The 13,768-nt window shown below is 47.7% G+C and overlaps 1 protein-coding gene across 2 annotated transcripts in view; it reads right to left on the reverse strand.

Moving 5' to 3' along the window:
- Positions 1 to 13,768, reverse strand: part of ZFAT (zinc finger and AT-hook domain containing) — a 192,232-nt gene that overhangs the window by 159,634 nt on the left and 18,830 nt on the right. For both annotated transcript variants that reach the window (XM_082858914.1, XM_082858913.1), the window contains one exon: positions 691 to 867. In XM_082858914.1, coding sequence (XP_082715040.1) covers positions 691 to 867 — 177 coding nt within the window. Of the gene's footprint in view, positions 1 to 690; positions 868 to 13,768 lie in introns of those variants that run through there.

A 13,768-nucleotide genomic window follows, 5' to 3' on the forward strand; every position in this document is an offset into this window, starting at 1 on the left:
GTGTCTCACTTCTGACACTGACTGTGAACCTGAAGGATTCTGCGAATCAAAGCTCTGCGATGGGAATCCCTGTTGCAGGTACACATGAGCAGTCCAGCCGTGCTGTTTCGAAGATTATATATCCTTATTCATTCATGATGTATGTTATCATAACAGATTCCCTTTCATCTTCTTTGTTCCAGGCATCATCCTTGGTGCTGTCACCATATCTTTGACTTCATCCTCACAGACCCCCTTGCGACTGGCAGATTTGTCTTCATTTTTCAGATGAGCAAAGTGAAGCTCAGAGGAGTAACATCATTTGCTTCAGGTAATGCAGTAGCAGGTGCTGGCGCTGGGTTAAACACACTTGTCTGACAATAAGCTTGTGCTTTTTACCCGGCTGGATGGTGTCAATTACTTTCATTTATTCATTCATTCATTCACTCATTCATCCCTCCATCTACCAACCAGGCATTGGAGAAGCACCTACAGAGCCTGGGTACAGGGAATTCAAACACACAATCTTACTTGAGCAGATCTACAAATGGAAATTATTGTGACCTCCAGTTGGAGATTTGGATTTTTATGAGACCCTATGCCCACCAGACAGAAACTGAGAATCAAAGTATTTGAGAGCAAATAAGCATCATCATCGCCCTCAGGCACACCGTGGGCGCGCCGCCCTCGCCCAGCACCCCAGCCCCTTACCATCTCCGGTTTTGCCTGGGTTGGTGGGTTCAGGGGTACTCAGAGGCCTCAGGGGAATGATGATCTCATCCACATTAACCCCCTCTTCTGCGTGCTTCTCAGAAACGTGGGAGAGGAGTTCCGATTGACTTGGTGAGAAAAGGTTACAACATTTACACATGAAGATGGCTGGGTTTTCTGTAAGGAAAAAGAAAGCAAAATATGTTATTTCATCTTCACCAAAACAATGACTACATCCAAATGCCAAAGAAAAATACTGAAGGTTGCTCTTCTGAGCAATCGCCAGGCACCAACAGGTGTGTCCCTCTGGTGGACGCTGCACGGCCAGGCAGCTCACTTCTAACTTCAGGTGGCCCCGGTTGCCAGAAAATTCTTTCTTCAATATTCCAAAACCTCAGTCCTTCTGGACCGGGTCTAATACGGACCTCCCTGTTACCCTAATCCACTCAAGAGCCTATGTTTGGGATTCACATAGCAAAGTAAGAAATGAATATGGAACCTGAAAATTAATGCAACCTTCAAATGAATGAACCACACTGACAACAATGAAGTATTCTAGTGAGACGCACTCAAATTAGGTGCAAGGAAAAAATGATCAAAACAGCACTTCTTAAGAGCCAAGCACCTTTCACTGGCGGGCACAGGAACTAAGAACAAGGAGAATGGGAAGCTGTTGCTTGCTTAAGCCATTTGATTCCTATTTAAAGCATTACCACCGTTCACAAATATTTATTAACAGTCCATTATGGTTCATCCCATTATACTAGGCTGGAAGACATATGGGGAAAGCAACTCATTTTTGAGTCCAATAAAATTACAGGCACATATAGGAATATTAAATTTAAGATCCAATAACAAAAGCTAGATTATTTTCCCACATTTACACTGAAAGGAAGAATTGGTATGATGGCTTTGAAGGTTCAATTTCCAACTCCAGACCCTAAATGCTGTAAAGCTGGATGAACTCGGAGAGGTAGTAATGATCTCTCGGTTGCAACACTGAACAGGACATGCAGGTAACAAGTCTCCTCTGCAGCGGGAACCCAGGAGGCTCAGTAAGCCACGCCCTGATTCAATGCAAGCCTCCACCTACTCAGTGCTCTCGCCCGGCCGCTGTAACCGCTGAACATCCACCCCACGCTGCCGGGCTCCCGACACGCACCACCGCCAGCCTCACGGGGACTGTTAACACGGCCTCGTGCAAGGCGTCGAGGCCACCGACTCTGCCAATGGCGAACAAGTCTATCGCGCCTCTTCCTCCCTCCTCGGCCCCGTGCTCACAGCCAGCTGCCGACTGGCTTCCCATTTCACTGAAGCGGCCAGAAGGCGGTGCCAGAGCCTCCTGGAGCAGCCGCCCACCTGCCGCTCCTGCCGGGAGGAGAGAGGGCCCAGCAGCGGCACAGAAGGGGGCTGAATGCGGCGTGGTTCACCCCGCGGCAGGCAGAATGTCGAACACGTTCCAGCAGCTCGTGGAGGGGAGAGAAAGCAGACCAGCACGGAAACGCTGCTGATGCTTTCTCACTTTTACAACGCACCCCGAGCGCCTACCCCTGGAAGACTGCTCGGCCGGCCCTCACCCGGGAAGGCACAGGACACAGGGCAACGCCGGGGCTTCCCCGGTGGCGCGGTGGTTGAGAGTCCGCCTGCCGATGCAGGGGACGCGGGTTCGTGCCCCGGTCCGGGAAGATCCCACATGCCGCGGAGCGGCTGGGCCCGTGAGCCGTGGCCGTGGGCCTGCGCGTCCGGAGCCTGTGCTCCGCAACGGGAGAGGCCACAACAGTGAGGGGCCCGCGTACCGCAAAAAAAAAAAAAAAAAAAAAAAAGGGGCTACGCCGTGTCCCATGTGCTCCAAACCCCAGCCTCTCCCACCGCCTCAATTACATGTTCTCGAAACTCTGCTTCTCTTCAGTTTTAGTCAGAATGTGGCAAAGGTACAATTCAAGGCCCAAGCATTCAAAGCCTAGTTATTCAGAAGCCGGTTAGGGCCTAAATCCACTTCAGTTTTAGGCAGAAACTTGCTGAGGTAGAATCCAGGGTCTAAACATTTTAAAGCCTAGTTATTCAGAAGAGGGGGCTTCCGCGAAGATGGCAGAAGAGTAAGACGCGGAGATCACCTTCCTCCCCACAGATACACCAGAAATACATCTACACGTGGAACAACTCCTACAGAACACCTACTGAAGGCTGGCAGAAGACCTCAGACCTCCCAAAAGGCAAGAAACTCCCCACGTACCTGGGTAGGGCAAAAGAAAAAAGTAAAAACAGAGACAAAAGCATAGGGACGGGCCCTGCACCTCTGGGAGGGAGCCGTGAAGGAGGAGGCTTCTTCCACACACCAGAAGCCCCTTCGCGGGCGGAGACGGCGGATGGCGGAGGGGGAAGCTTCGGGGCCGCGGAGGAGAGCGCAGCAGAGGGCAAAGCGGCGAGATTCCCGCACAGAGGCTCAGGGCCGACCAGCACTCACCAGCCCGAGAGGCTTCTCTGCTCACCGCCGGGGCGGGCGGGGCTGGGAGCTGAGGCTCGGGCTTCGGTCGGAGCAAAGGGAGAGGACTGGGGTTGGCGGCATGAACACAGCCTGCAGGGGGCTAGTGCGCCACCGCTGGCCGGGAGGGAGTCCGGGAAAAGTCTGGAGCTGCCGAAGAGGCAAGAGACTTTTTCTTCCCTATTTGTTTCCTGCTGCGCGAGAAGAGGGGATTCAGAGCGTCGCTTAAAGGAGCTCCAGAGACGGGCGCGAGCCGCGGCTAAAAGCGCGGACCCCAGAGACGGGCATGAGACGCTAAGGCCGCTGCTGCCGCCACCAAGAAGCCTGTGTGCGAGCACAGGTCACTCTCCACACCTCCCTTCCGGGAGCCTGTGCAGCCCGCCACTGCCGGGGTCCCGGGATACAGGGTCAACTTCCGGGAGAACGCACGGCGCGCCTCAGGCTGGTGCAACGTCACGTCGGCCTCTGCCGCCGCAGGCCCGCCCCGCCTCCGTGCCCCTCCACCCCCGGCCTGAGTGAGCCAGAGCCCCCAAGTCAGCTGCTCCTTTAAGCCCGTCCTGTCTGAGCAAAGGACAGACGCCCTCTGGCGACCTACATGCAGAGGTGGGGCCAGATCCAAAGCTGAGCCCCGGGAGCTGTGCGAACAAAGAGAAAGGGAAATCTCTCCCAGCAGCCTCAGGAGCAGCGGATTAAAGCTCCACAATCAACTTGATGTACCTGCATCTGTGGAATACCTGAATAGACAACCAATCATCCCAAATTAAGGAGCCGTGTGGATGAAAGGTTCTTGGTGCTGCAGTCAGGAGTCAGTGCTGTGCCTCTGAGGTGGGAGAGCCAACTTCAGGACACTGGTCAACAAGAGACCTCCCAGCTCCACATAATATCAAACGGCGAAAATCTCCCAGAGAGCTCCATCTCAACACCAGCACCCAGCTTCAATCAACGACCAGCAAGCTACAGTGCTGGACATCCTATGCCAAACAACTAGCAAAACAGGAACACAACCCCACCCATTAGCAGAGAGGCTGCCTAAAATCATAATACGTCCACAGACACCCCAAAACACACCACCAGATGTGGACCTGCCCACCAGAAAGACAAGATCCAGCCTTATCCACCAGAACACAAGCACTAGTCCCCTCCACCAGGAAGCCTACACAACCCACTGATCCAACCTTAGCCACTGGGGACAGACACCAAAAACAATGGGAACTACAAACCTGAAGCCTGCAAAAAGGAGACCACAAATACAGTAAGATAAGCAAAATGAGAAGACAGAAAAACACACAGCAGATGAAGGAGCAAGATAAAAACCCACCAGACCTAACAAATGAAGAGGAAATAGGCAGTCTACCTGAAAAAGAATTCAGAATAATGATAGTAAAGATGATCCAAAATTTTGGAAATAGAATGGACAAAATGCAAGAAACTTTAACAAGGACCTAGAAGAACTAAAGATGAAACAAACAATGATGAACAACACAATAAATGAAATGAAAAATACTCTAGATGGGATCAATAGCAGAATAACTGAGGCAGAAGAACGGATAAGTGACCTGGAAGATAAAATAGTGGAAATAACTACTGCAGAGCAGAATAAAGAATGAAAAGAACTGGGGACAGTCTCAGAGACCTCTGGGACAACATTAAATGCACCAACATTCGAATTATAGGGGTTCCAGAAGAAGAAGAGAAAAAGAAAGGGACTGAGAAAATATTTGAAGAGATTATAGTTGAAAACTTCCCTAATATGGGAAAGAAAATAGTTAATCAAGTCCAGGAAGCACAGAGAGTCCCATACAGGATAAATCCAAGGAGAAATACGCCAAGACACAGATTAATCAAACTGTCAAAAATTAAATACAAAGAAAACATATTAAAAGCAGCAAGGGAAAAACAACAAATAACACACAAGGGAATCCCCATAAGGTTAACAGCTGATCTTTCAGCAGAAACTCTGCAAGCCAGAAGGGACTGGCAGGACATATTGAAAGTGATGAAGGAGAAAAACCTGCAACCAAGATTACTCTACCCAGCAAGGATCTCATTCAGATTTGATGGAGAAATTAAAACCTTTACAGACAAGCAAAAGCTGAGAGAGTTCAGCACCACCAAACCAGCTTTACAACAACTCCTAAAGCAACTTCTCTAGGCAAGAAACACAAGAGAAGGAAAAGACCTACAATAACAAACCCAAAACAATTAACAAAATGGGAATAGGAACATACATATCGATAATTACCTTAAATGTAAATGGACTAAATGCTCCCACCAAAAGACACAGATTGGCTGAATGGATACAAAAACAAGACCCATATATTTGCTGTCTACAAGAGACCCACTTCAGACCTAGAGACACATACAGACTGAAAGTAAGGGGATGGAAAAAGATATTTCATGCAAATGGAAACCAAAAGAAAGCTGGAGTAGCAATTCTCATATCAGACAAAATAGACTTTAAAATAAAGACTATTAGAGGAGACAAGGACACTACATAATGATCAAGGGATCAATCCAAGAAGAAGATATAACAATTGTAAATATTATGCACCCAACATAGGAGCACCTCAATACATAAGGCAAATACTAACAGCCATAAAAGGGGAAATCAACAGTAACACATTCATAGTAGGGGACTTTAACACCCCACTTTGACCAATGGACAGATCATCCAAAATGAAAATAAATAAGGAAACACAAGCTTTAAATGATACATTAAACAAGATGGACTTAATTGATATTTATAGGACATTCCATCCAAAAACAACAGAATACACATTTTTCTCAAGTGCTCATGGAACATTCTCCAGGATAGATCATATCTTGGGTCATAAGTCAAGCCTTGGTAAATTTAAGAAAATTGAAATTGTTTCAAGTATCTTTTCCGACCACAACGCTATGAGACGAGATATCAATTAGAGGAAAAGATCTGTAAAAAATACAAACACATGGAGGCTAAACAATACACTACTTAATAACGAAGTGATCACTGAAGAAATCAAAGAGGAAATTAAAAAATACCTAGAAACAAATGACAATGGAGACACAACGACCCAAAATCTATGGGATGCAGCAAAAGCAGTTATAAGAGGGAAGTTTATAGCAATACAATCCTACCTTAAGAAACAGAAACATCTCGAATAAACAGCCTAACCTTGCACCTAAAGCAAGTAGAGAAAGAAGAACCAAAAAACCCCAAAGTTAGCGGAAGGAAAGAAATAATAAAAATCAGATCAGAAATAAATGAAAAAGAAATGAAGGATACGATAGCAAAGATCAATAAAACTAAAAGTGGTTCTTTGAGAAGATAAAATTGATAAACCATTAGCCAGACTCATCAAGAAAAAAAGGGAGAAGACTCAAATCAATGGAATTAGAAATGAAAAAGGAGAAGTAACAACTGACACTGCAGAAATACAAAAGATCATGAGAGATTACTACAAGCAACTCTATGCCAATAAAATGGATAACCTGGAAGGAATGGACAAATTCTTAGAAATGCACAACCTGCCAAGACTGAATCAGGAAGAAATAGAAAATATGAACAGACCAATCACAAGCACTGAAATTGAAACTGTGATTAAAAATCTTCCAACAAACAAAAGCCCAGGACCAGATGGATTCACAGGCGAATTCTATCAAACATTTAGAGAAGAGCTAACACCTATCCTTCTCAAACTCTTCCAAAATATAGCAGAGGGAGGAACACTCCCAAACTCATTCTATGAGGCCACCATCACCTTGATACCAAAACCCGACAAGGATGTCACAAAGAAAGAAAACTACAGGTCAATATAACTGATGAACATAGATGCCAAAATCCTCAACAAAATACTAGCAAACAGAATCCAACAGCACATTAAATGGATCATACACCATGATCAAGTGGGGTTTATTCCAGGAATGCAAGGATTCTTCAATATACGCAAAACAATCAATGTGATAAACCATATTAACAAATTGAAGGAGAAAAACCATATGATCATCTCAATAGATGCAGAGAAAGCTTTCGACAAAATTCAACACCCATTTATGATAAAAACCCTGCAGAAAGTAGGCACAGAGGGAACTTTCCTCAACATAATAAAGGCCATATATGACAAACCCACAGCCAACATTGTCCTCAATGGTGAAAAACTGAAAGCACTTCCACTAAGATCAGGAGCAAGACAAGATTGCCCACTCTCACCACTCTTATTCAACATAGTTTTGGAAGTTTTAGCCACAGCAATCAGAGAAGAAAAGGAAATAAAAGGAATCCAAATAGGAAAAGAAGAAGTAAAGCTGTCACTGTTTGCAGATGACATGATACTATACATAGAGAATCCTAAAGATGCTACCAGAAAACTACTAGAGCTAATCAATGAATTGGGTAAAGTAGCAGGATACAAAATTAATGCACAGAAATCTCTGGCATTCCTATACACTAATGATGAAAAATCTGAAAGTGAAATCAAGAAAACACTCCCATTTACCATTGCAACAAAAAGAATAAAATATCTAGGAATAAACCTACCTAAGGAGACAAAAGACCTGTATGCAGAAAATTATAAGACACTGATGAAAGAAATTAAAGATGATACAAATAGATGGAAAGATATACCATGTTCTTGGATTGGAAAATGACTCTACTACCCAAAGCAATCTACAGATTCAATGCAATCCCTATCAAACTACCACTGGTATTTTTCACAGAAATAGAACAAAAAATCTCACAATTTGTATGGAAACACAAAAGACCCCGAACAGCCAAAGCAATCTTGAGAAAGAAAAATGGAGCTGGAGGAATCAGGCTCCCTGACTTCAGACTATACTACAAAGCTACAGTAATCAAGACAGTATGGTACTGGCACAAAAACAGAAAGACAGATCAATGGAACAGGACAGAAAGCCCAGAGATAAACCCACGCACATATGGTCACCTTATCTTTGATAAAGGAGGCAGGAATGTACAGTGGAGAAAGGACAGCCTCTTCAATAAGTGGTGCTGGGAAAACTGGACAGGTACATGTAAAAGTATGAGATTAGATCACTCCCTAACACCATACACAAAAATAAGCTCAAAATGGATTAAAGACCTAAATGTAAGGCCAGAAGCTATCAAACTCTTAGAGGAAAACATAGGCAGAACACTCTATGACATAAATCACAGCAAGATCCTTTTGACCCACCTCCTAGAGAAATGGAAATAAAAACAAAAATAAACAAATGGGACCTAATGAAACTTCAAAGCTTTTGCACAGCAAAGAAAACCATAAATAAGACCAAAAGACAACCCTCAGGATGGGAGAAAATATTTGCAAATGAAGCAACTGACAAAGGATTAATCTCCAAAATTTACAAGCAGCTCATGCAGCTCAATAACAAAAAAACAAACAACCCAATCCAAAAATGGGCAGAAGACCTAAATAAACATTTCTCCAAAGAAGATATACAGACTGCCAACAAACACATGAAAGAATGCTCAACTTCATTAATCATTAGAGAAACGCAAATCAAAACTACAATGAGATATCATCTCACACCAGTCAGAATGGCCATCATCAAAAAATCTACAAACAATAAATGCTGGAGAGGGTGTGGAGAAAAGGGAACCCTCTTGCACTGTTCGTGGGAATGTAAATTGATACAGCCACTGTGAAGAACAGTATGGAGGTTCCTTAAAAAAACTACAAATAGAACTACCGTATGACCCAGCAATCCCACTACTGGGCATATACCCTGAGAAAACCATAATTCAAAAAGAGTCATGTACCGAAATGTTCATTGCAGCTCTATTTACAATAGTCCGGAGATGGAAACAACCTAAGTGTCCATCATCGGATGAATGTATAAAGAAGATGTGGCACATATATACAATGGAATATTACTCAGCCATAAAAAGAAACGAAATTGAGCTATTTGTAATGAGGTGGATGGACCTAGAGTCTGTCATACAGAGTGAAGTAAGTCAGAAAGAGAAAGACAAATACCGTATGCTAACACATATATATGGAATTTAAGAAAAAAAACATGTCATGAAGAACCTAGGGGCAAGACAGGAATAAAGACACAGACCTACTAGAGAATGGACTTGAGGATATGGGGAGGGGGAAGGGTAAGCTGTGACAAAGCGAGAGAGAGGCATGGACATATATACACTACCAAACATAAGGTAGATAGCTAGTGGGAAGCAGCCGCATAGCACAGGGAGATCAGCTCGGTGCTTTGTGACCGCCTGGAGGGGTGGAATAGGGAGGGTGGGAGGGAGGGAGACGCAAGAGGGAAGAGATATGGGAACATATGTATATGTATAACTGATTCACTTTGTTATAAAGCAGAAACTAACACACCATTGTAAAGCAATTATACTCTGCTGGCCTCTGCACGCCATGACTGCTCCCATCTTACCACAAAACTGAAAAAAATCTCTCTTGATCGCCACTCCCGCAGTCTCCCCGACCCCATTTTCCTCCTCTTTACAGCAAGACCAGAAAGGAGACGAGGAGGCAAAGCAGTGGACCTACACGGTGCCGCCACAATGAGGATGGAGCCCGCGAGGCCCCGTCGCAGAAATGAGGCCCTCTCTGCCTTCAGAGAAAGGGTTTTCTCCATGAACAAGCAGGTGCGATAATGACCTACGAGAATTCTTTCCCACCAAATGGCACATGAAACAGAAATTTAACAAAGCAGAACATTGCTTCGTCAATGAAAATCTCTCATGAATACTGTCAATCGATATTTTATTTTTTTCCAAGAAATGCTTGATTCCTAAGGAACCCAAAATGCTTCCAAAACAGGAAGAGATTAAGTGATAGCTTTTTTCTTCATAAGAGGCCATGTGGTTTTCAACGTGCACCCTGCTGCTCCTATGACGACCCTATGATTTAGGCAAAAGGGGGTCTGTCACCCCCGTTCCACAGCGGAGGAAACTGAGACGGGGAGGAGACGCAACCTGCCCAGGTCAAACCCAGACTCTCTGCCACCTGCTGTGGACATGAACTCTGTTTGGCTACAGACCATGAGCTGAGTGCCTCCAAGTTACAGCTAAAACGCTTATCCCTGTAGTCAACTGAGTCTGAAATGAAAATCATTACAGAGCAGAGCATAATCCCCAAATCACGTATCAAGTTCTTTCTTGGTGATTTCGGCATCCACAGAGCAGCGGCCACAGGGTGGGCCCCAGTGCAGGCACCAGGGACGCAAAGATGACTCAGGCATGAGGTCCTGCACAGAGGAGGCCACCAGCCCATGGGGGAAACAGACACACCCAGAACAATGGCATCTTAGGGTTTTTACTGAAACAATTTCCCTACAGACCAGGACGTATTCTTGATTCCCGTTATGCTTTCAGGAGAAAGGGAATTCTGCGACATGTAACAGAGCAGCGCTGCCGGGGACCACAGGGTTACTGTGAGGGGTCCCTTAGTTCCCAGGCACACCAGGCATTGTCTGGAGACCAAACAAATACAACTACTTTTGCATCTGCATGTGACCAAGTGTTGGCATCAGCTGTAACTAACCTACTGCCCCGTGTCCCACAGAGCCTGGAGGCCTGAGCAGCCCGGAGTGCCGCCTGGCCTTGGCCATCTGCCATCAATCAGTACATCTCCCGAATGCCCACCGTGCGTCCAGTGCTGGGCCTGGGGTCCCCGAGGTGCAGGCAGAGACAAGCACACATGAGCAAGGACAACTGTCACAGAGGAGCATGCGAGGGAGACAGCGTGGGGGACCGGCATCTGCACTGAGACCACAGAAGCCAGCGGGTCCCGGGGAGCCCGGCTCAGCAGCCCCGCCGCGGGGCCCGCACTCGGAATGGCTGACAGGAACACGCCCTGCCACCAGCGAAGGGGCCAGGAGCCCTCGAAGATGCCCGCTCGTGTCTTCTGAGCAGCGGTTCCACTTCTCGAGATGCAGTCTTCAGAAGCATCCACAACGCGGACAAGGATTGTGCGCAGAGATGCTCAGCACGGAGGCCCCTGTCAAGCTCCAGAAGCCCCCGCGTGCTCTGCAGCGGCACGTCAGGGCACACCCCCCAGAGAAATTCCACGCAGCCACTGACAATCATATTTTCGAAGAACCTGAGTGACACGGAAAATGCTCAGAATAAACGTTCAACTCTACAGAGTGGGACACACCACAACTCGGTACGTACATGACTTTGTTCCCAATGGGGAGACGTGGTTTACGGGCAGATGGATGGAAGAACAGACGGCCAGGCTGAAAGGAAATACAGCAAGATCCTGCCTGCCGGACTCTTCTTTATAGGCACTTATGGATTTTCCACGATGAGCCTACATGAGTTTTAAAACCCAGGAAGGTTGCTAGACCTCCTGAGAAGTGAGGTAACAGGTAAACAGAGGAGTCAGGACACGGCTCTGAGTGATAAGCGCTGAGCAGCTCAGGCAGGGCAGCCTCTTGTTCAAGGCCACGTCCCCCAGCCCGGCCAGGAAAGGCGTTCAAGGAATGTGCAAGCCAGCTGAGACGGGTGCTGCAAACAACAGACACGGTGGGAAGAGGGAAGGCAGGGAGCCTCAGCTAAAGTGCCTGGAAGGCTTCCAGGAGGAGGCACTGAATGGCCTGTGAAAGTGGCCCTGACTCGGGCTCCAGGCCACACCCCACAACATGACCTCACGCACTCCCCCACCTCCCGGCCCGCCAGGACTCTCGTCCCCACGTGACAGGGGCAGGACTGGGGTTCAGAGAGGCTGACCTCGAGGCAGAGCCCAGCTTTACCTGAGCCAGGCCCAGCGTCTCTGATGGGCCACTCGGTCCTTCCGGGGTCAGCGCTGGGAGGGAACACGGCCCCACAACAGCCAGCGGGACTACAGGAGCCTCCCGCACCGGGCCAGTGGGGGCCCGTTGTGCTCCCAGCCGTGCAGTCTTGTACTAGGAGCGGCCTGTTCAGAAGCCCCGGCAGTGTTCCCTCTGGAACATCCTCTGCGAACCGCCCCCAGGCCTCTGACAAGGAGGGAAACTGTGCACTCTTTAGATATGTTCATACAGCGGTGTATCAGCAAGATGCCAAAACATGCAAGGGAAGTGTCAGATCAGGTCGCATCCCACAAATGTTAAGAATTGTTAACCTACCAAAATAACAACAAAGCAGCTCTTTTCATTTGTTTTATAGTAGACTAATACGAAAAAAAGTGGATCTTATGCCCTGAAATATAATCATAATTATGTTGTCAGCAAATTCTGATGAAGATGCACAATTTGGATGCATCTTTAGGTTCAATTACTGTGTACCCGTCCTTAACAAAAGGATTCAAAGGGAAAATGACGTGTTCAGCACAAGGAAAATCACAGAGGTCTGGGGTCTGAGCATCCAATTTCCATGAACTTTTGCCAGTTTTTAATCAGCTACTCTGTACTGTTAAAAAGGAAAAATCTTAAAATAACTGCATAAAGTCCTCGTTTCTGAACTCTGATTTGCAAACACTCCCAGCCAGGAACAGCCAGGTCCTGTCTGCAACCTCTGACCCCCTACCTGCTCACCCCTGCCTAGGAACCAGAGACGAACAAGGGCCTCTGACCACTCCTCCCAGAGGAAGGTCATGAACTGGAGGGCCTGTGGGTCCCGGGAGTGCAGTTGGGCCCCTCTGACCCTAGGAACGGCCACCGGGAGCTGACAGGTCACAGCATGGCGTGGCCAGGCCTCCCTCCCCCCTCCTCCTTTGGCAACGGGCAGCCCACACGTCGGCTGGAGCTGGCCTGCTCCTGAGGGGCCCCTCCCCATTCTCAGGCCCTCGAGTAAACAGGCGAGAAGGTCAGTCCAGCCTTGAGCTGAAGTCGTGTGCTCCGGCCGCTCACAGGACGTCCGGCCCAGCACACAATCAAGGGCGTCCTTTCCTTTTTGCTGTTGTCCTTTGTAAGTGCATCTCCTGCGGGGACTCAAGGGTGGGACGACCAGAGCAGGACGCGATCCAGGTCTCTCGGCCCTTAAGCCACCTTGTAAATTATTATTATTAATTATTACAGAAGTTGCAGGGCGAATCCGTGCTCGTTGTGTAACAGGCAACACAGAAGCACATGGAGCAGAGACAACCACCTGCCCATCCCCCTGAGAAGAACAGCGTCATTGAGCACAGAGCTTCTGCTGCGCGTCCAGGGACAGAAAGAGACAGAGACACCCCACGCACACGCCTCTGCTGCCCGCTGCCCCATCTCCCCCCACGCCCTGGGCCCTCCTCCCTCCCACCGCCCCCCAGTGCTGAGCTCCACACATAAGGAAGGGACGGGGAATCTGGTGTCGCTGACCTGGGGGTCTCAGGGACCCCGAGCAGAAACTCAAAATACGTTTTCTGACAGAAGCAACGTTAGAAGTGGCCTCAAAGTATGCGAGGTCTCGTGGGGACAGCCGGGACTGGGCGGGCAGGGTCCGGGATCCCAGCCCCTGAATGGCTGCGTACCCGTGGGCCCGGCACTGACTCCTTCACTCACAGTATAAAGGGCTGGAGAGGTAGCCCAGGACAGAAGTCCGCCCTGTGGTGCTTTTCAGTCTGGGTTTAATGACACTGGCGTGACACAAACACAGCAGCCAGATTCACTGGAAACACACAGGCATCAGAGGGTTCTGGGGAAGGGAGATGGCACAGGTAAGCTGGTCCCGACATC

This window comes from Leucopleurus acutus (assembly GCF_964270905.1).
Source record: "Leucopleurus acutus genome assembly, chromosome: 17".
In the NCBI taxonomy this organism is placed as follows: Eukaryota; Metazoa; Chordata; class Mammalia; order Artiodactyla; family Delphinidae; genus Leucopleurus; species Leucopleurus acutus.